Here is a 21,620-nt window from a genome sequence, read left to right as displayed (position 1 = left end):
GCAGATAGAAGAAAAAAAATTAGTTTGTTCTTACAAATTTCTTCTGCTCTCTGCACTTAGATTGATACATGTCTCTGGGTATGTGTAGCATGAATCTTAAAAGGTCTTCTTAATAAAAACAAACCTGGAGCCAGGTATTGGGGTGAATGCTGGAAGATCAGAGAAGCAGAACAAGCCACAGCTACCTCACCTTGCCAGTTGCTCAGCTGATTCTGTTTCCTCAGACTGGAAGCCTCTGAGTCCTCATCCAGAATGAATCTCAGCTGAACTGCTGCTAGAAGCCTGAAAGCTTAACCAGCCAAATGCTTCTAGTTTCTGGTCTTCATGCCTTATATATCTTTATGTTTTTGTCATCACTCCCTGGAATTAAAGGCTCACTTCTTGGGATTAAAGGCTTGTGTCACCATGACTAGCTGTTTCCAATGTAGCCTTGAACTCACAGAGATCCAGGGGGATTTCTGTCTCTGGAATGCTAGGATTAAAGGCATGAGTGCCATCATTTTCTAGCCTCTCTATCTAGTGGCTATCTGTTCCATGAATCCAGATTAATTTATTAGGGTGCACAATATTTTGGGGAACACAATATCACCACAGGTATGATGGAGCTGTATTCACAATGATGTACTCTCTGCCTAGTTCCCTGAGTGTTGCCCACAAAGCTCCATTCCAAAGTGTCCCAGGTGTCAATCTCTGTGTGATTTCCTATCCCTGTGTATGTGGGTTTCATTTAAAGGTGGTTTGAGATAAGGGTATATGGAATGGTGTGTTTCATAGCAGATTGGAACCCAGAACTGATGGGTATAAAAAGAAACAGCATATTAGAAATAAGGAGACATCAGTGGAATGTGGTGACCATCAGTCTTGACTGTCCTCTCCAGTGTAGTTGTGCTGACCATCAATCCTGACTGACTGTCTGCTCCTGGGTAGATGTAGTGACAATTAATCCTGACTGACTGCTCCTGGATAGATATGGTGACCATCAGTCTTGACTGAGTGCTCCTGGGTAGATGTGGTTATCAATAATCCTGGCTGACTGTCTGCTCCCAGGAGCTCATGTGGATGAAATGCTAAGATCCATACAAATGAGGGTGAGCTGGTGACTCCAGTGCACATCTGACTGTCAGCAGGAGCAGTGATCTTAGACTGGTGATCTCCTGATTTCCTTCCATCTGCCTGGCTCTCTAAACCCCTGTCCTTATCTCTCTCTGTTTGTCTTTCTTCTTCATTTTCTGGACTGTTCTACATCTTCACTTTTCAGAAATCTATCTTGAATTTTTTTTATGAAAATACTTTGAATGTTATTGGGTTTATTTAAAATATTTTATTTTTATTTTTATCCTTTTATTCTTCATTTTATTTTCAAAACAATTTCTCTATGAAGCACTGACTGGCCTGGAATTCTGTGAATAAACAAGGATGGCCCGAATATCACAAAGATTTTCCTAACTCTGTCTCTTGCATACAAGGATTAAAGGCTTCTTTCATGATGCCTTTTACTGATATCATATATGCAAATAATATGTTTTGATCATACTATTTCCTAATCACTCTCTTGCATTTCTCTTCCACTGAACCTTTCTTATTCCTCCAAAGATTCCCTCCAGTGTTCATTGTGTGTGTGTGTGTGTGTGTGTGTGTGTGTGTGTGTGTCTTTCTGTGTTTGTTTGTGTGTGTCCATTCCACTGAGTTTAATTAGGGTTGCTTTCATAAGCATGGTAGGCAATTATGGGCAACATAACTTTGGTTACATTACTGGCTTCTTTTCTCTATGTCCTATGACCAAATCATATGATGTTTGCAGCAGTAGGGTCTTACTAGCTGGGTCTGGTGGGTAATCAAAAGCTAATAGTGTGTGTTGTTTTGGAGACCTGTGGGCTTCTCATAGGGTTTTTATCACATACCCAAACTAGGATTTTGTTTAATTGCCTATAGCTTCTGGGAGCTGCACTACCCATGCAGGGTACTTCCATTCAGACTCTTCTTATTATACTTGTCAAATAGTGTAGACAATAATCAGTCTCCAGTTAACTTTTAACACATCATTAGTTTTGATTAACTCTCCCCTCCACTCTGTATTATTCTCCATTCCCCTACTTCTAGCTCCCTGCAAACATTTCCACCACAATAGTCTACCTCTCTATTTTTATTGACATGTGTTCTACTGTCTCCTGTCTTTTAAGCCCTTCCCACATCATAAGTCCCTGTCAATCTCCCTGGCCTCTACAGGCATTCCAAGATAAACACACAAATCTAAAAATTCAAAATTCAGATTCACATATGAGAAGGGGCATTAGTTGGGAGCAGAATGGAATGTTTTCCATTTTATGTTGGGTTTTGCCTAGAGTAAAGGACTGTGATCCAGAATTAGTCTTGTGCAATTAGACATCTCAGTTTCTCAGTGCTTTCTGTTAAAGGGGATGTGTTATACTCCACTATCCATTATTGGGACATTTTAATACATGTATGGATGCATACTCCAAGATGTGTGTGTTTGTGTTCATGTGTGTGCATGCACCAGGGGCTAAAGGACTATGTCAGTTGTCATTATAACACATTCCATCCATCTCTTTTGAGGCAGAGATTCTTCTCCCCTGCCCCCACCCAAAGAGGACAAGCTCTTGTTGGTCCTCTAACAAGGACTTTTATTCATGTTGGCCATTAGAAATAGAGATTAATTTTGGCTTCTTTGTCAAAAATTAGGTGTTCATACGTGTGTGTATTAATGTCAGGGTCTTCAATTCGATTCCATTGGTCCACATTTCGGTTTTTATGCCAGTACCAAGCTGTTTTTATTATTGTAGCTCTATAGTAGAGCTTGAAGTCAGGGTAGTGATTCTTCCAGAGGTTGCTTTATTTGTAAAGGATTGTTTTAGCTATGTTGGTTCTTTTGTTTTTCCATATGAAGTTGAGTATTGTTCTTTCCAGGTCTGTGAAGAATTGTGTTCAATTTTGATGGTTATTGAATTGAATCTGTACATTGCTTTTGGTAATTTTGTCATTTTACTATGTTAATCCTATACATCCATGAGCATCTACAACAAATGGTGCTATCATAACTGGATGTCAACATTCAGAAGATAGATCCATATCTGTCACCATGCACAAAACTTAAGTCCAAGTGGATCAAAGATGTCAACATAAATTCAGTTACTCAGAGCCTGGTAGAAGAGAAAGTAGGAAGTAGTCTCAAATACATTGGCAGCAGAGATTACTTCCTAAACATGACACCAGTAGTACAGACACTGAGAGCAACAATTAATAAATAGAACCTCTTGAAACAGAGAGGCATTTGAGGGCAAAGGACACGGTCAATAAGACAAAATGACAGCCTACAGAATGGGAAAAGATCTTCACCAACCCCACATCTGACAGAGGGCTGATCTCCAGAATATATAAAGAACTCAAGAAACTAGACATCAAAATATGTAACATTTCAATTAAAAAATGGGCTATAGAGCTAAACAGAGAATTCTCAATAGAAGAATTCCAAATGGCTGAAAGACATTTAAGGAATTGGTCAACATCCTTAGTCATCAGGGAAATGCAAATCAAAATGACTCTGAGATACCATCTTACACCTGTCAGAATGGCTAAGATAAAAAATACTTATGTTGGAGAGGATGTGGAGCAAGGGGAACACTCCTCCACTCTTCGTGGGAATGCAAACTTGTACAGCCACTTTGGAAATCAGTATGGCAGTTTCTCAGAAAATTGGGAGTCAATCTTCCTCAAGACACAGCTATACCACTCTTGGGCATATACTCAAGGAATGCTCAATCATACCACAGGGACACATGTTCAACTGTTAATAGCAGCATTATTTGTAATATCCAGAACTTGGAAACAATCTAGATGCCCCTCAACTGAAGAATGGATAAGTAAAATGTGGTACATATACACAATGGAGTACACTTCAGCAGAGAAAAACAATGACATCATGAGGTTTGCAGGCAAAAGGATGGAGCTAGAGAATATCATCCTGAGTGAGGTAACCCAGACTCAGAAGGACAAACATGGTATGTACTCACTCCTACATGGATACTAGATATAAAGCAGAGGATAACCAGACTGTAACCCACAGATCCATGGAGGCTAGCTAGTAAGGAGGACCCTAGGAATGTGCATGGATTGCCCAGTGATAGAGAAATGGATCAGATCTACATGAGCAAACTGGGGGGGGGGAGTGGAAGCGGGGTTAGTGGAGGACAAGGAATAGGGGATGAGAGCCTAGGTGAAGAGGAGGTTTGAGCTGGAATGGAAAAAGTGTGAGAGAGCAAGGAAAGAGATGCCATAATAAATGAAGACACCATTGGAAGGTTCCCAGGAATCCACAAGGATGAGTCCACCATAGAGTACTAGCAATACTTGAGTGCCTGAGCTGGCCTACACTGGTGGTTGGATAGCTGAATACCCTAACTGTCATCATAGAACCCTCATTCACTGACTAATGGAAACAGATGCAGAGATCCACAGCTGGGTCCTAGGCAGAGTTCCAGAAGGCCAATTGATGAGAGAGAGGAGTTATTCTATGAGCAAAGGATATCGAGACCACGACTGGAAAAAGTACAGAGACAACTAGCCAAACTATTGGACTATAGCTGAGGAGCCCCCATAGTACTTGACTAGCCCCACTGGATAAGCAAGACAGGTGTTTCGCTTGAACTGTATAGGGGGCCCACAGGCAGTGGGATCAGGACCTGTCCCTAGTGCATGAGCAGGCTTTTTAGCCTATTCGGTGTTCTGTAAGCTTCTTGTATCTTCATAGGTATTTCTTTCTTTAGGTTAGGAAAGTTTTCTTCTATGATTTTGTTGAATATATTTTCTGTGCCTTTGAGTTGGTATTCTTCTCCTTCTTCTATCCCTATTATTCTTAGGTTTGGTCTTTTCATGGTGTCCCAAATTTTCTGGACGTTTTGTGTTAGGACTTTTTTGTCTTTATTGTTTTCTTTGACTGACGAATCTATTTTCTCTATCGTGTCTTTAGTGTCAGAGATTATCTGTTCCATCTCTTGCAATCGGTTGGTTATGCTTGTTTCTGTAGTTCCTGTTCGTTTTGTCAGGATTTCTATTTCCAGCATTCCCTCAGCATGTGTTTTCTTTATTGTCTCAAATTCATTTTTCAGATCTTGGAATGTTTCTTTCATCTGTTTAATTGCTTTTTCTTGGCTTTCTTTGATTTCTTCCCATTTTTTGTTCGTTTTTTCTTCCATTTCTTTAAGGGAGTTTTTTATTTCCTCTTTAATGGAGTTTTTCATTTCCTCTTTAAGGGAAGTTTTTATTTCCTCTTTAAGGGAGTTTTTTATTTCCTCTTTAAGGAAAGTTTTTATTTCCTCTTTAAGGTAGTTTTTCAATTCCTCTTTAAGTAAAGTTTTTATTTCCTCATTGAGGGAATGTTTTATTTCTTCTTTAAGGGCCTCTATCATCTTCTTAATGTCATTTTTAGGGTTGATTTCTTCTGCTTCTTCTGTCATGGTATGTTTAGGTCTTGCAGGTGTAGAATCACTAGGTTCTGATGTTGCCATATAGGTCTTTATGTTGTTGCCTGTATTTTTGCACTGGCGTCTGCTCATCTCTTCCTCTGTGAGGTGCAGGTGGTGTCTGTGTCTGAGAGTGCCTCTCTTGTTCTAATTTTTAGTCTTGGTTTAGTAGTGGTTCTTGGTTAAATTGGTGCTATTGGGCTATTTCTTCAGGGGCAGCTGATTTCGATCGGTGAATTATATACTTATGATTCTGGTGATCTGGTTTGGTGTCTGGGTAGCGCCTTCTTCTGTGTTCTCAGGTCACTTTTTGTTCATTTGTCAACTCCTCAGCTGATCTTGTTTCTTCAGACTTTAAACTGTAGGCATCTGAATCCTCTCCCAGATGGGTTTCAGCTGAGCAGGGTAGTCTCACCAACACCTCCGAGTTGTTGGGTTTCACAGGATCAGCAGCTGGGCCCTGGGTTGTCCTCAGATGGAGTGTTCAGATTCGTTCTGGTTCTGACCCACGGAGATAGCTTCTTCCCCAGTTGTTGGGGTTAGGGGCGTCCCTGTTCCAAGCTGCGTCTGCTTGTCTCCGTCCCTGGGCCTGTTTACCTCTGCGGTCCTCCGCCGGGCCTGTGGTCCCTGTCAGCTGCCGCTGGTTCTGTCTGCCTCTGGGGGCCGCCACCGGGCCTGAATGTCTCTGTCGGCCGCTGCCGCCGGGCACGTCTACCTCAGCGGGCTGCCGCTGGGTCCGTCTACCTCCACAGGCCGCCGCCACAGGCCTACCTGTGTCTGCTTGTCTCCGCCGCCGGGCCTGTCTACCTCTGTGGACCGCCGCTGGGCCTGAATGTCTCTGCCGGCTGCCGCCGGGTCTGAATATCCCTGTCGGCTGCCGCCGCTGGGCACGTCTACCTCAGCGGGCTGTTGCTGGGCCCGTCTACCTCCACGGGCCGCCGCCGCAGGCCTACCTGCGTCTGCTTGTCTCTGCCGCCGGGCCTGTCTACCTCTGTGGGCCGCTGCTGGGCCTGAATGTCTCTGCCGGCTGCCGCCGGGCCTGAATGTCCCTGTTGGCCGCTGCCGCCGGGCCCATTTACCTCAGCGGGCCGCTGCTGGGCCCGTCTACCTCTGTGGGCCGCCGCTGGGCCTGAGTGTCTCTGCCAGCTGCCGCCGGGTCTGAATATCCCTGTCGGCTGCCGCCGCTGGGCCCGTCTACCTCCACGGGCCCCCGCCACAGGCCTACCTGCGTCTGCTTGTCTCCGCCGCCGGGCCTGTCTACCTCTGTGGACCGCCGCTGGGCCTGGATGTCTCTGCCGGCTGCCGCCGGGTCTGAATATCCCTGTCGGCTGCCGAGCAGGCTTTTTAGAACCTAGTGCCTACGGTGAGACTTTGTGCAGTACTGGTGCAGGAAGGAGGGGCTTGGACCTGTTTCAACTGAATGTATCAGGCTCTGCTGACTCCCCAGTGGAGACATTGCCATGGAGGACGTGGGAATGAGGGGTGGGTTGGGGGGCATGCTGGAGTGTGGGAGGAGAGAGGACAGGGGAATCTGTGGTTGGTATGTAAAATAAATAGAAAATCTCTAAATAAAAAATGTATTTAAAAAAGAAGCAAAAGGAAATAGAGAATAAGACCACATAGTTGAAGATAGCACGCACCATGGTCAAATGTTCAGAGAAAGCAATCTGAAACTGAGTTGGGAGCTTTCTCCCTATGGTGAGCTATCAATATGCCAGAAAGAACTATAGAGGTTACTGTGGTGGTGCTGGTTATGGTGTCTGTTATCAACAGTCTTTCCTAACTTTGACACTACAAACTGCAAAAGCAACCTGCCAGGCAACCTTGGGTAACAATGTCACAAGTGTTTATGTGTAGCAGGAATCTTAAAGAGTCTTATTAATCAAAAACAAAACTGGAGCTGGGTATTACAGTGAATGTTAGAAGATCAGAGGAGCAGAACAAGCCACAGCTATCTCACCTTGCCAATTCCTCAACTGGTACTGTTTCCTCAGACTGGAAACCTCTGAGTCCTCATCTCAGCTGAACTTCTGTTAGAAGCCTGAAAGCTTAACCAGTCAAATGCTTCTAGTTTCTGGTCCTCACGCATTATATATATCTTTCTGCCTACTACCATCATTCGCTGGGATTAAAGGCTCACTTCTTGGGATTAAAGGCATGTGTCACCATGCCTGGTTGTTTCCAATGTGGCCTTGAACTCACAGAGATCCAGAGGGATTTCTGCCTCTGGAATGCTAGGATTAAAGGCATGTGCTACCACTGCCTATCCTCTAGGTTTAATATTGTGGCTGTCCTGTTCTCTGACCACAGGTAAGTTTATTAGCATGCACAATATTTTGGGGGAACAAAATACCACCACATTTATGCCTTTCAGTTACACTTGAGGCCTGCTGCACAGGAAGGAATCCATGCCTGGTATTGTAAACCCATTCAATTTCCCATGACTGGGAAGTTCTTAGGTATGTTGGAGGAACTTATACTTCTATTGTTTAACTCATTGATATGGCATCAAACTACCTTCTAAATATCTATGTTTATTTCTATAGACCAAAGCTCTTTTCTCAGCCTTAATCAGAGAAGCCTCTCTGCAGCCAATGGTAGTGAATACACAGTCTCATAGCTGCCCAAGATGCTGAGAATACATGATGATTGATGGACCAGCACCAAGGAAGACATTTGTGCCACCCCCTGTAATGTTCAGAGATAACTGAGAAAAAGGGGCAGGAAGAATGTAAGAACTGGAGGATGGGAGTATGTCTGTAAAATGTTATGCTCCAAATCTCAGGACAGCCATTGATTTTTACAAACTCATAGCAGATGTATTTAGTTTCACTGAACATGTACAAGATCAGCCCTGTCAATAATGAATGATTGATAGGGGAGGGGCTCATTAGACCCAATGCTTCTTTGTTGAACTATATTTATAAGTTCTGGGTGAGGAAGAGTCTTCAGATTTGTTCCCCTTGCTGAGATCACCATGCTCAGTGGATAGCTCCAAATCCCTGGACACTTGGACAGCCCTGCTTAAAGTCTTTGGGCCACTCACCAAAACAAATAAAAATGAGTATAGAAAAGAGATTCATATGAAGTTGATTGGTAGTTATCGGTGGCACTGAAATCAGGGAATGTAGGGCATAAGAGCAGTCAGTATGCATTATAAACATGTTTGAAACTGTCAAGGAATAAATTTGATTAATTAAACAATATAATAACAATAAGTAAATAATAATAACAATAAGTAAATAATAATAATAATAATAATAATAATAATGTTACTCACAAAGTAAGAAAAAGCCAACACAACTATTCTGTAAGGGTCTGTGCTTAGATTCCTGGCAGCATACTAATGTTTTCATATATTAACATTCTTCTGAACACTTACAAGTTATAGCAGTCTGCTTTTTGTCTCTTCTCACTTATAGAGGTTTTAAGGTTTAAACAAAGAATGTGCCAGCTTAATTCACTGAGGAAACTCTGGAGAAATGTGCCTGCTAACTAAACATAACTAAGAAGCTGATGCTACCAGATTGTCACCAGATCCATAAGCAGAAAAATAGGCAAGCTCTGGGTCTTTGGGAAGACAGCTAGCTACTCTACTGACAGAGACATTGAGACTTTCAAAGACATCATAGGTGAAGCTCTGAGTTGGTAAGAAGGCACTTTGGGGTCGGGGGAGATAGCTCAGTTGTTAAAACCAATGGATGCTCTTGCAGAGAGCACAGATTTAGTTCTCAGCACCTATATGGCAGTTCACTACTGTCTGTAACTCTAGTTCCAGGGAATCAGTTGCCTTCTTCTGGCTTCTGTGGGCACTGTGCTTGTATGGTACACATAATACCTGTAGACAAACATTCATATCTTTATATATTCATAAACAAGTTGGCTTTTATGACAGATAAACTCATAACTGGCTTCAAGGCGTTGAATGAAGGGATAAAATAAAGGAGTTTCTATTCTCAAACAAGGTCTTCTTATCCTTCTAGGAATAATGGAAAGGGCTGAGATACCACTGAGCCATGGCCCTCATTCTTGGTCTGAGTCCAGGAAGGGAGAAGTGACAGGTCAAACAACTTTTTATATAAATGAAGGATGAGAGAGTCTCTAGTGGGTCAGGGGAGACAGAGGAGGACTTTAGATAATGAATAAGAACATCATCCTTGAACTATTCAGGGTGGTAATCCACTTTTGGTGAACTTCCTATTCCTTTAATTCTCCTATGACCTGGTTTGAGTGTGGGCTGAAGGCTGGCAGGCAGGAGATGATGCTGTCAGTCAGCAATTAACTAGGGAGGTGTATCTTAGGATGGAAATGAATCTCAGGGTGGACTTCAGGTCAGCATAATGTATTTTAGAGCATTTTTACTCATCCTCCTACCATACCCTGTTTCAAAGGATCTGGATGTCTTCATGGCTGGCTAGAGAAATGACACGTATGAAACATTAACTCTGGGTTCCAGAAATAACATTTTCCAGGGGTTGAGAAAGTTTTCAATGGTAGCAAAAGTTACATTATGTCAGAGAACTAATCATGAAAACTATAAATCCTGGTGCTTAAGACAGATATCACGTGTTGAGATTCCCTGTGGAGGGCACAACTTGTAAGCACATATGTGTCCAGGTGTGCAGCACACACCTTTAAAACAAGCATTTGGGAGGAAGAGGCAGGCAGATCTCTGTGAGTTCCTGCCAGGGTGCATTACAGAGAGAATTCCAGAACAGCCAGGGCTACATAAATAGACTCTTGTTGGTTTTTTTTTTAAAGAGAATAACACAAGTAGCTACAGAGTCATTTTGTGGAAAGGAGTAACTCAGAGATGAGGAGAGCAGGTCCTGGTGCAGGTGGTGGGAAGGAATGCTATTCCTCTACAGATAACTACATGAGCACTGAGACAGGGCTTGCACAGCACAGCACAGCAGAGGGACATGGTTCTTTTCTTGTCTCCTTTATTTTCCCTGATGTCATGAGATATCAGCAAGCACTGGAATATTAACAACTGCTGTATCTGAATGTTGTCTATCTAGTATCAGAAATAGAAGAAATCAAAAGGTGTTGACAAGTGTGTGGAGGATTGGGCCTCTTCAAACTTTAAAAAATTTAAAAAGGTTTATATATTTTATTTTTTGTACATGATTGTTTTGACTGCACATATGTACGTACACATATTACATTTTATGTATACAAGTATTTTGCCTGTATGTATGTATGTACAGCACATGCCCAGGGATGCCAGAAGAGGTCATTGGATGTCTTGGCACCCGAATTATAGGTGGTTGTGAGCTGCTATGTGGATGGTGGGTACTGAGCCCAGGTGCCCTCAAGAGCTGTGTGTGCTCTTAAGAGCTGAGCCATCTCTCTAGCCCCAGAAACTGGTACTCTTACACAGCAAATGGAATGTGATGAAAAGCAGGTGTGCAGAACGTTACAAAGACTCCTCAAAAAAGTAAAAGGAAAGGGACATTATGACTTGGTAGCCATATCTCAGGATATTTGTTCAAGATCATTGAAATTGGAGTATTTTATAATTTACATTTTTATTTTAATCATGCCCATTTATAGAATATAGTGACTTCAATCTATGTAGTCCCCTTTAAGCATATCACGCACTCATGTACTCATATATTTGTTCTTCCACAGTCCCTCCTCTTGTTCTTACAGACAATCTATCCAATTTGAAATTCCTATGTAAAATCTTGGTTTCCAAGTGAGAACACTTGCTTGATAATTTGTCTTTTCCAATTTGGTTTATTTTATTCAACATGATAATCACATATACCCCTGTTTTTTTAGCAAATGACATGGTTGAAATCCAAATTCTAGAGGGATATTGATACTTCTAAGTTTATGCCTATCCCATTGTGAACTGATAAGATGTGATAAAGAGAATATGACAGAAAAGCCACTGTTATAAATGATTCCATCCAAGTAATGTTTATAAAAGTCAGAGAGGAAAGGAGAGAACAGACCCTTGGTTTATGGGAGCTGAGGTGGAGGAACTAGGAAGACGGCAACCACTGGGTGTTAACTTTCAATTATTCCAGCTAGAAACTCTCCATTGATTGGCTGTTCACCAACATGCTAGTGTTATTAATGCTTTGCACCATGTTGAACATTTGAAAGTCTATTGATTCTGTGTACTTTTCATTAAGTGATTTATCAAATTTATAAAATGATAGACAATATAGAATGATGATCCCACAGAGTTTATTAAAATTGCTTGCTTCCAGGTACACAACTCATAGGTGACCAGAAAGAAGAAAACAGTACACAAAAATCTGGGGAAATTCAAAAGAAAATCCAGTTGAGAAGATAAGTGGTTAAATAGTTATTGTTGGGGAAGTGTTTTGTTAAGTTATTTGGTGAGAGATCTAAAGATCTTGGCTCAGAACTTAAACTGATTCCAGACCTTCACATGAGCCCCTATGAAGATGGCAAAAGATCCATAATCTTGGGTAAGAGGAGAGTGAGGGTGAGAGACTCCATCCTTCCTCAATGCATTTCCAACACGTAGGTAGGAATTTATATTGGTCAGGTTTCCTGGTGAGAACATGAAGGTGGCCAGCAAATGTTGAGATGTGGCTTTGTGTTGCTAGGTCACATCAGCTCTCCCAAGAGCATGGCAGTGCAGATGTTCCTTTGTGGAGCTGGTCAGCAGCAGCAGGGCTGGCAGCAGGGTGTGCTGCAACTGATGCTCACACAGGTTGGTTGAAAAGAGGTGGTCTTGCGGCAAGTGGTTTCACAGCAAGTTGGTTGACAGTTGATCTTTATGGAGCTGGGCTGGCAGCAGCTGGGCACACAGCAGCAGGGCAGGCAGCAGGTGGGCACACAGCAGCAGGGCTGGCAGCAGGGTGGGCTGCAAGCAATGGTCACACAATTTGTTTTGCAACAGGTATTCTTGCAGCAACTGGTTTCACAGCAAGCTGGTTGACAGCTAATGTTTATGGAGCTGGGCTGGCAGCAGCTGGGCTCACAGCAGCAGGGCGGGCAGCAGCTGGGCACACAGCAGCAGGGCTGGCAGCAGGGTGTGCTGCAGCAGATGCTCACACAGGTTGGCTTGCAACAGGTGGTCTTGCAGCATGTGCTTTCAGAGCATGTTGGTGGGCAGCAGGGCTGGCAGCAGTTGCTGACAGACTTGATGTTGCAGCAGCTGGACTGGCAGCAGGGTATGCAGCAGCAACTTGGGGGACAGCAAGGCTGGCAGCAGATGGACTCAGGGCAGCTGCTGGATTCACAGCAAGAGGTGGTCTTGCAGCAGGTGGTGCTGCAGCAGCTAGGCTGACAGCAAGGTGGGCAGCAGCAGAGGGTCATGGTATCAGGTGTGGAGGGTGATAGTCTGTTCACAGGTGAGTTTTCAACAGTGTAGCAAGTTCTTCCAGTCAGGGCCTTTTATACAACTGTCCTTCAAGGTTTGGGCCAATCAGAAAGACTCTTCTTCTTTGTGTACCATTTCCATATTTAATTTGTGTTTTTGAAGAAGGAAATTCTCACCTAATGCTCTGAATCATTTGAAAGTGTTCATTGCTTACTTGGGAATAGCTCACTTGAACTTGTTCCAATAAGTCATGGGTTCATTCCTTCAGCACTGTTGTAACTCTCATCACCATCTTTGGTCCTTTGGTAGCTCCTGCCTCCATGGGAAGGTCAAGATTAGTTTGTTCTTGAGCACTTCCTCTTCCTGTAAGCAGCCTCACGTGACCCGTGAAGATGGTTTGCTACACGCTTGACCCAGAAAACCCTACAAAATAATGCAAATCCAGAGGTTCAAATCTTCCGGTTCACTTTAAGAACACCCGTGAAACTGCCCAGGCCAACAAGGGTATGCATATCCGAAAAGCCACCAAATATCTGAAAGATGTCACTTTAATGAAGCAATGTGTGCCTTTCTGGCGGTATAATGGTGGGGCCGGTAGGTGTGCCCAGGCCAAACAATGGTGCTGGACACAGGGCCGGTGGCCTAAAAAGAGTGCTGAATTTTTGCTGCACATGCTTACGAATGCAGAGAGTAATGCTGAACTTAAGGGTTTAGATGGGGATTCTCTAGTCATTGAACACATGCAGGTGAAGAAAGCACCTAAGATGTGCCTATGGTCTTACAGAGCTCATGGCTGGATTAACCCATACATGAGCTCCCTCTGCCACATCGAGATGATCCTCACTGAAAAGGAACACATTGTTCCAAAGCCAGAAAGGGAGGTTGCACAGAAGAAGAAGATATCCCAGAAGAAACTGAAGAAACAAAAACTTATGGCACGGGAATAAATTCCACATAAAATAAATGCAGATAGAAGTAAAAAAAAAAAAAAAAAGGTCAGTTTGTCTTACAACTTTTTTCTGCTATCTACATTTAGATTGATACATGTCTCTGGGTATGTGTAGCATGAATCTTAAAAGGTCTCCTTAATAAAAACAAACCTGGAGCCAGGTATTGGCGTGAATGCTGGAAGATCAGAGAAGCAGAACAAGCCACAGCTACCTCACCTTGCAAATTCCTCAGCTCAGACTGGAATCCTCTGAGTCCTCATCCAGAATGAATCTCAGCTGAACTGCTGCTAGAAGCCTGAAAGCTTAACCAGCCAAATGCTTCTAGTTTCTGGTCTTCATGTCTTATATATCTTTATGTTTTTGCCATCACTCCCTGGAATTAAAGGCTCACTTCTTGAGATTAAAGGCATGTGTTACCATGACTGGCTGTTTCCAATGTAGCCTTGAACTCACAGAGATCCAGAGGGATTTTTGTCTCTGGAATGTTAGGATTAAAGGCATGAGTGCCACCATTTTCTAGCCTCTCTATCTAGTGGCTGTCTGTTCACTGACCCTAGATAAATTTATTAGGGTGCACAATATTTTGGGGAACACAGTATCACCACAGGTATGATGGTGCTATATTAACAATGATGTACGCTCCGCCTAGTTCCCTGAGCGTTGCCCACAAAGCCCAATTCCAAAGTGTCCCAGGTGTCAATCTCTGTGTGATTTCCTATCCCTGTGTATGTGGGTTTCATTTAAAGGTGGTTTGAGATAAGGGTATATGGGATGATGTGTTTCATAGCAGATTGGAACCCAGAACTGATGGGTATAAAAAGAAACAGCATATTAGAAATAAGGAGACATCGGTGGAGTGTGGTGACCACCAGTCTTGACTGTCCTCTCCAGGGTAGTTGTGCTGACCATCAGTCCTGACTGACTGTCTGCTCCTGGGTAGATGTAGTGACAATTAATCCTGACTGACTGTCTGCTCCTGGATAGATGTGGTTATCAATAATCCTGGCTGACTCTCTGCTCCCAGGAGCTCATGTGGATGAAATGCTAAGATCCAGACAAATGAGGGTGAGCTGGTGACTCCAGTGCACATCTTGCTGTCAGCAGGAGTAGTGATCTTAGACTGGTGATCTCCTGATTTCCTTCCATCTGCCTGGATCTCTAAAACCCTGTCCTCTGTCTGTCTTTCTTCTTCATTTTCTGGACTGCTTTACATCTTCACTTTTCAGAAATCTGTCTTGAAGGTTTTTTTATGAAAATACTTTGAATGTTATTGGGTTTATTTAAAGTGTTTTATTTTCATTATTTTCATTTTTATCCTTTTATTCTTCATTTTTTTTCAAAACACTTTCTCTATGAAGCACTGACTAGCCTGGAATTCATTGTGTAGACCATCATGGCCCAAATATCACAAAGATTCTCCTAACTCTCTCTCTTGCATGCAAGGATTAAAGGCTTCTTTCATGATGCCTTTTATTGATTTCATATATGCAAATAATATGTTTTGATCATACCATTTCTAATCACTCTCTTGGATTTCTCTTCCACTGAACCTTTCTTATTCCTCCAAAGATTCCCTCCAGTGTTCATTGTGTGTGTTTGTGTCTGTGTCTTTCTGTGTTTGTTTGTGTGTGTCCATCCCACTGAGTTTAATTAGGGTTGCTTTCATAAGCATGGTAGGCAGTTATGGGCAACATAACTCTGGTTACATTACTAACTCTTTTCTCTATGTCCTATGACCAAATCATATGATGTTTTCAGCAGTAGGGTCTTACTAGCCTGGTCTGGTGGGTAATCAAAAGCTAATAGTGTGTGTTGTTTTGGAGACCTGTGGGCTTCTCATAGGGTGTTTTATCACATACCCCAACCTAGGATTTTGTTTAATTGCCTATAGCTTCTGGGAGCTGCACTACCCATGCAGGGTACTTCCATTCAGACTCTTCTTATTATACTTGTCAACTAGTGTAGAAAATAATAATCTCCAGTTAACTTTTAGCACATCATTAGTTTTGATTAACTCTCATCTCCACTCTGTATTATTCTCCATTCCCCTACTAGCTCTCTGCACACATTTCCACCAAAATAGTCTACCTCTCTATTTTTATTGACATGTGTTCTACTGTCTCTTGTCTTTTAAGCCCTTTCCAGATCATCAGTCCCTGCCAATCTCCCTGGCCTCTACAGGCATTCCAAGATAAACACACAAATCTAAAAATTCAAAACTCAGATTCACATATGAGAAGAGGCATTAATTGGGGCCAGAATGGAGTGTGTTCCATTCTATGTTGGGTTTTGCCTAGAGTGAGAGACAGGGACCTTGTATCAGTCTTGTGCAATTAGACATCTCAGTTTCTCGGTTCTATGTTAAAGAGGATGTGTTCTGCTCTACTATGTGTTATTGGGACATTTTAATACACGTATGGATGCATACACCGATATGTGTGTGTTTGTGTTCATGTGTGTGTGTGCACCAGGGGCTGGAGGACAATGTCGGGTGTCATTATCAAACATGCTATCCACCTCTTTTGAGACAGAGACTCTTCTCCCCTACCCCCACCCAAAGAGGAAAAGCTCTTGTTAGTCCTCTAACAAGGACTTTTATTCATGTTGGCCATTAGAAATAGAGGATAATTTTGGCTTCTCTGTCAAAAATTAGGTGTTCATACATTTGTGGATTAATGTCAGGGTCTTCAATTTGATTCCATTGGTCCACATGTCGGTTTTTATGCCAGTACTGAGCTGTTTTTTATTACGTAGCTCTATAGTAAGGCTTGAAGTCAGGGTAGTGATTCTTTTAGAGGTTGCTTTATTGTAAAGGATTGTTTTAGCTATCCTGGGTTTTTTATTTTTCCATATGGAGTTGAGTTTTGTTCTTTCCAGGTCTGTGAAGAATTGTGTTCAATTTTGATGGGGATTGCATTGAATCTGTAGGTTGCTTTTGGTAAGATTCCCATTTTTACTATGTTAATCCTACATATCCATGAGCATCTACAACAAATGGCGCTATCATAACTTGATGTCAACAAGTAGAAGATTGTAAATAGATACATATCTGTCACCATGCACAAAACTTAAGTTCAAGTGGATCAAAAATGTAAACATAAATTCAGTTACTCAGAACCTAATAGAAGAGAAAGTAGGAAGTAGTCTCGAATGCATTGGTAGCAGAGATCACTTCCTAAATATGACACCAGTAGTACAGACACTGAGAGCAACAATTAATAAATAGTACCTCTTGAAAGTGAGAGGCATATGAGGCCAAACGACATGGTCAATATGACAAAATGACAGCCTGCAGAATGGGAAAAGATCTTCACCAACCCCACATCTTACAGAGGGCTGATCTCCAGAATATATAAAGAACTCAAGAAACTAAACATCAAATATGTAACATTTCAATTAAAAATGGGCTATATAGCTAAACAGAGAATTCTCAATAGACGAATTTCAAATGGCTGAAAGACATTTAAGGAATTGCTCAACATCCATAGTCATCAGGGAAATGCAAATCAAAATGACTCTGAGATTCCATCTTACACCTGTCAGGATGACTAAGATAAAAAATACTTATGTTGGAGAGGATGTGGAGCAAGGGGAACACTCCTCCACTCTTCGTGGGAATGCAAACTTGTACAACCACTTTGGAAATCAGTATGGCAGTTTCTCAGAAAATTGGGAGTCAATCTTCCTCAAGACACAGCTATACCACTCTTGGGCATATACCCAAGGAATGCTCAATCATACCACAGGGACACATGCTCAACTACGTTCATAGCAGCATTATTTGTAATAGCCAGAACTTGGAAACAATCTAGGTGCTTCTCAACTGAAGAATGGATAAGTAAAATGTGGTACATATACACAATGGAGTACACTTCAGCAGAGAAAACAATGACATCATGAAGTTTACAGGCAAATGGATGGAACTAGAAAAAATCATCCTGAGTGAGGTAACCCAGACTCAGAAAGACAAACATGGTATGTCCTCACTCCTACATGGATACTAGATATAAATCAAAGGATAACCAGAGTATAACCCACAGATCCATGGAGGCTAGCTAGAAAGGAGGACCCTAGGAAGGCTGCGTGGATTGCCCAGTGATAGAGAAATGGATCAGATCTACATGAACAAACTGGGGGGTGAGGGAGGGTAATGGAGGACAAGGAATGGGGGATGAGAGCTTAGGGGAAGAGGAGGTTTGAGATGGCATTGAAACAGTGTGAGAGAGCAAGGAAAGAGATACCATAATAAATGAAGACACCATTGGAAGGTTCCCATGAATCCGCAAGGATGACTCCACCATAGAGTACTAGCAATAGTTTAGAGGGTGCCTGAGCTGGCCTACACTGGTGGTTGGATAGCTGAATACCCTAACTGTCATCATGGAACCCTCATTCACTGACTGATGGAAGTAGATGCAGAGATCCAGTGTCCAGGCAGAGCTCCAGGAGTCTAATTGATGAGAGAGAGGAGGGAATCTATGAGCAAGGGAATATGAGACCATGACTGGAAAAAGTACAGAGACAACTAGCCAAATGATTAGAAATGCATGAACTGTGGACCAATAGCTGAGGAGCCCCCATGGTACTGGACTAGGCCCACTGGATAAGTGAGACAGTTGTTTAACTTGAACCTTATAGGGGGCCCACAGGCAGTGGGATCAGGACCTGTCCCTAGTGCATGAGCTGGCTTTTTAGAACCTAGTGCCTATGGTGAGACATTTTGTGCAATATTGGTGCAGGAAGGAGGGGCTGGGACCTGCCTCAACTGAATCTGTAACTCTAGTTCCAGGGCATCAGTTGCCTTCTTCTGGCTTCTGTGGGCACTGTGCATGTATGGTGCACATAATACCTGTAGACAAACATTTATATCTTTATATATTCATAAACAAGTTGACTTTTATGACAGATAAACTCATAACTGACTTTATAGCATGTTATGAAGGGATAAAATAAAAGAGTTTCTATTATCAGACCTGGTCTTCTTATCCTTCTAGGAATAATGGAAAGAACTGAGATACCACCGAGCTATGGACCTCATTCTTGGCCAGAGTATAGGAAGGGAGATGTGACAGGTCAAACAAGTTTTTATATAAATGAAGGATGAGACAGTCTCCGGTGTGTCAGGGGATACAGAGGAGGAGTTTAAATAATGAATAAGAACATCTTCCTTGAACTATTCAGATTGGGATTCCAGTGCTGGGAGAGTTCATATTCCTTTAACTCTCCTTGACCTGGCTTGTGTGTGGGATGAAGGCTGGCAGTCAGGAGATAATACTGTGGGTCAGGAATTAAGTAGGGAGGTGTAGAATGGGATGGTAATGAATCTCACGGTGGACTTCAGGTCAGCATAATGTATTTTAGAGCATTTTTACTCATCCTACTACCATACCCTGATACTCTTCCTTCCTTCCTTCCTTCCTTCCTTCCTTCCTTCCTTCCTTCCTTCCTTCCTTCCTTCCTTCCTTCCTTTCTTTCTTTCTTTCTTTCTTTCTTTCTTTCTTTCTTTCTTTCTTTCTTTCTTTCCTTTACTTTTTTTTTGGTGTTTTGAGACAGGGTTTCTCTGTGTAGCTTTGCGCCTTTCCTGGAACTCACTTTGGAGACCAGGCTGGCCTCAAACTCACAGAGATCTGCCTGCCTCTGCCTCCTGAAGGCTGTTTCTTAAGAATAGCAAAGGATCTGGATGTCTTCATGGCTGGCTAGAGAAATGTCATATATGAAACATTCATTCTGGGTTCCAGAAATAACATTTTTCAGGGTTTGAGAAGGTTTTCAATGGTAGCAAATGTTACAATAAGTCAGAAAACTCATCATGAAAACTATACATCCTGGTGCTCAAGACAGAAATCAAGAGAGATTCCCTGTGGAGGGCACAACTTGTAAGCACATATGTGTCCAGGTGTGCAGCACACACCTTTTTTTTTTTTTTTTTTTTTTTTGTGGCTGGAGAGACAGCCGTGGGTTTGGGGAACCGAACTCTTATATTTTTGGTTGTGAGTCTAGCCTTTAACGGCTGAGCCATCGCTCCAGCCCAAGCAGCACACACCTTTAAAACCAGCAGTTGGGAGGAAGAGGTAGGCAGATTTCTGAGAGTTCCTGCCAGGGTGCTTTACAGAGAGAGCTCCAGAACAGCCAGGGCTACTTAAATAGATTCTGTTTTTTTTTTGTTTTTTTTTTTTTAAAGAGAATAGCACAAGTAGCTACAGAGTCATTTTGTGGAAAGGAGTAACTCAGAGATGAGGAGAGCAGGTCCTGGTGCAGGTTGTGGGAAGGAATGCTATTCCTCTAAAGATAACTACATGATGAAGCATGGAAGTCTGGAGTTCAGGGAGGTGCACTGAGACAGGGTTTGCCCAGCCCAGCACGTCAGAGGGACACAATTCCTTCCTTGTCTCCTTATTTTCCCTGATGGCGTGAGATATCACCAAGCACTGGAATATTTTTTGAGTGTATAACAATTGCAGTATTAGAATGTTGTCTATCTAGTATCAGAAATAGAAGAGATCCAAAGGTGTTGACAAGTGTGTGGAGGATTGGGCCTCTTCAAACTTTAAAAAATTTAAAAAGGTTTATGTATTATATTTTATGTGCCTGGTTGTTTTGACTGCACATATATGTAAATTTATTATATTTTATATATACAAGTATTTTGCCTGTATGTATGTATGTATGTATGTATGTATGTATGTATGTATGTACAGCACATGCCCAGGAATGCCAGAAGAGGTCATTGGATGTCTTGGAACCCAAATTACAGGTGGTTGTGAGCTGCATTGTGGGTGGTGGGAACTGAACCCAGATGCTCTCAAGAGCAATGCGCACTCTTAAGAGCTGAGCCATCTCTCTAGCCCCAGAAACTGGTACTCTTACACTGTAAAGGGAATGTGAAGAAAAGCAGGTGTGCAGATCATTACAAAGACTCCTCAAAAAGTAAAAGGAAAGGGACATTATGAATTGGTAGCCATATCTCAGGATATTTGTTCAAGATTATTGATATCACAATTTTTTAATTTAAATTTTTGTTTTTAATCGTGCCAAGTTATTGAAAATAGTGAGTGAATCTATGGAATCCCTTTAAGTACATCATGCACTCATGGACTTATATGATATTTGCTCTTCCACAGCCCCTCCCCTCACTAGTCCCTCTTTCTCATAGACAATCTACAGGATTTGAAGTTTATGTGTAAAATCTTCGTTTCCAGTGAGAACACTTGCTTGATAATTTGTCTTTTTGAATTTGGTTTATTTCATTCAACATGATAATCTCATATGCCCTGGCTTTTTAGCAAATGACATGAAATCAGAATCCTAGTGGGATATTGACAATTCTAAGTTTATGCCTATCCCATTTTGAACTGATAAAATGTGATAAAGAGAATATGACATAAAAGCCACTGTTATAAATGATTCCATCCAAATGATGTTTATAGAAGTCAGACAGCAAAGGAGGAAACCAACCCTTGGTTTATGGGAGCTGAGGTGGAGGAACTAGGAAGATGGCAACCACTGGGTATTAACTTTCAATTATTCCAGCTAGAAACCCTTCATGGTTCTGATGTTCATCATCATGCTAGTGTTACTAATGCAGGGTACCATGTTGAGCATTTGAAAGTCTATTGATTATGTGTACTTTTCATTAAGTGTTTTATCATAAAAAAGATAGACAATATGGAATGATGATAGAGCAGAGTTTATTAAAATTGCTTGCTTCCCAGGACACAACTCATAAGTGAGCAGAAAAAAGAAAATAGTGCACAAAATTCTGGGAAAATTCAGGAAAAAACAGAGTTTAGAAGATAAGTGTTTAAATAAAGTTGTTTTGGGGGAAGTGTTTTGTTAAGTTATTTGGTATGAGAGATAAAGATCTTGGCTGAGATTTAAACTGAT

At 42.0% G+C, this 21,620-nt stretch overlaps 1 protein-coding gene and 1 pseudogene across 1 annotated transcript; one reads left to right on the top strand and one right to left on the bottom strand.

Moving 5' to 3' along the window:
* Positions 1–12,122: 12,122 nt before the first annotated feature.
* Positions 12,123–12,782, bottom strand: LOC121831589 (uncharacterized). The gene has a single exon (XM_076544004.1). It carries the CDS (start codon positions 12,780–12,782, stop codon positions 12,123–12,125), a length of 660 nt encoding a protein of 219 aa, XP_076400119.1.
* A 396-nt stretch (positions 12,783–13,178) lies between these two features.
* On the top strand, positions 13,179–13,760 carry LOC143274496 (large ribosomal subunit protein uL22 pseudogene; annotated as a pseudogene).
* The last annotated feature ends 7,860 nt before the right edge of the window (positions 13,761–21,620 follow it).

The sequence above is a fragment of the Peromyscus maniculatus genome, chromosome 8, assembly GCF_049852395.1.
Source record: "Peromyscus maniculatus bairdii isolate BWxNUB_F1_BW_parent chromosome 8, HU_Pman_BW_mat_3.1, whole genome shotgun sequence".
NCBI lineage: Eukaryota > Metazoa > Chordata > Mammalia > Rodentia > Cricetidae > Peromyscus > Peromyscus maniculatus.
The sequence above is the reverse complement of the archived record's forward strand: the minus strand, read 5'-3'. Positions and strand labels throughout refer to the sequence as shown.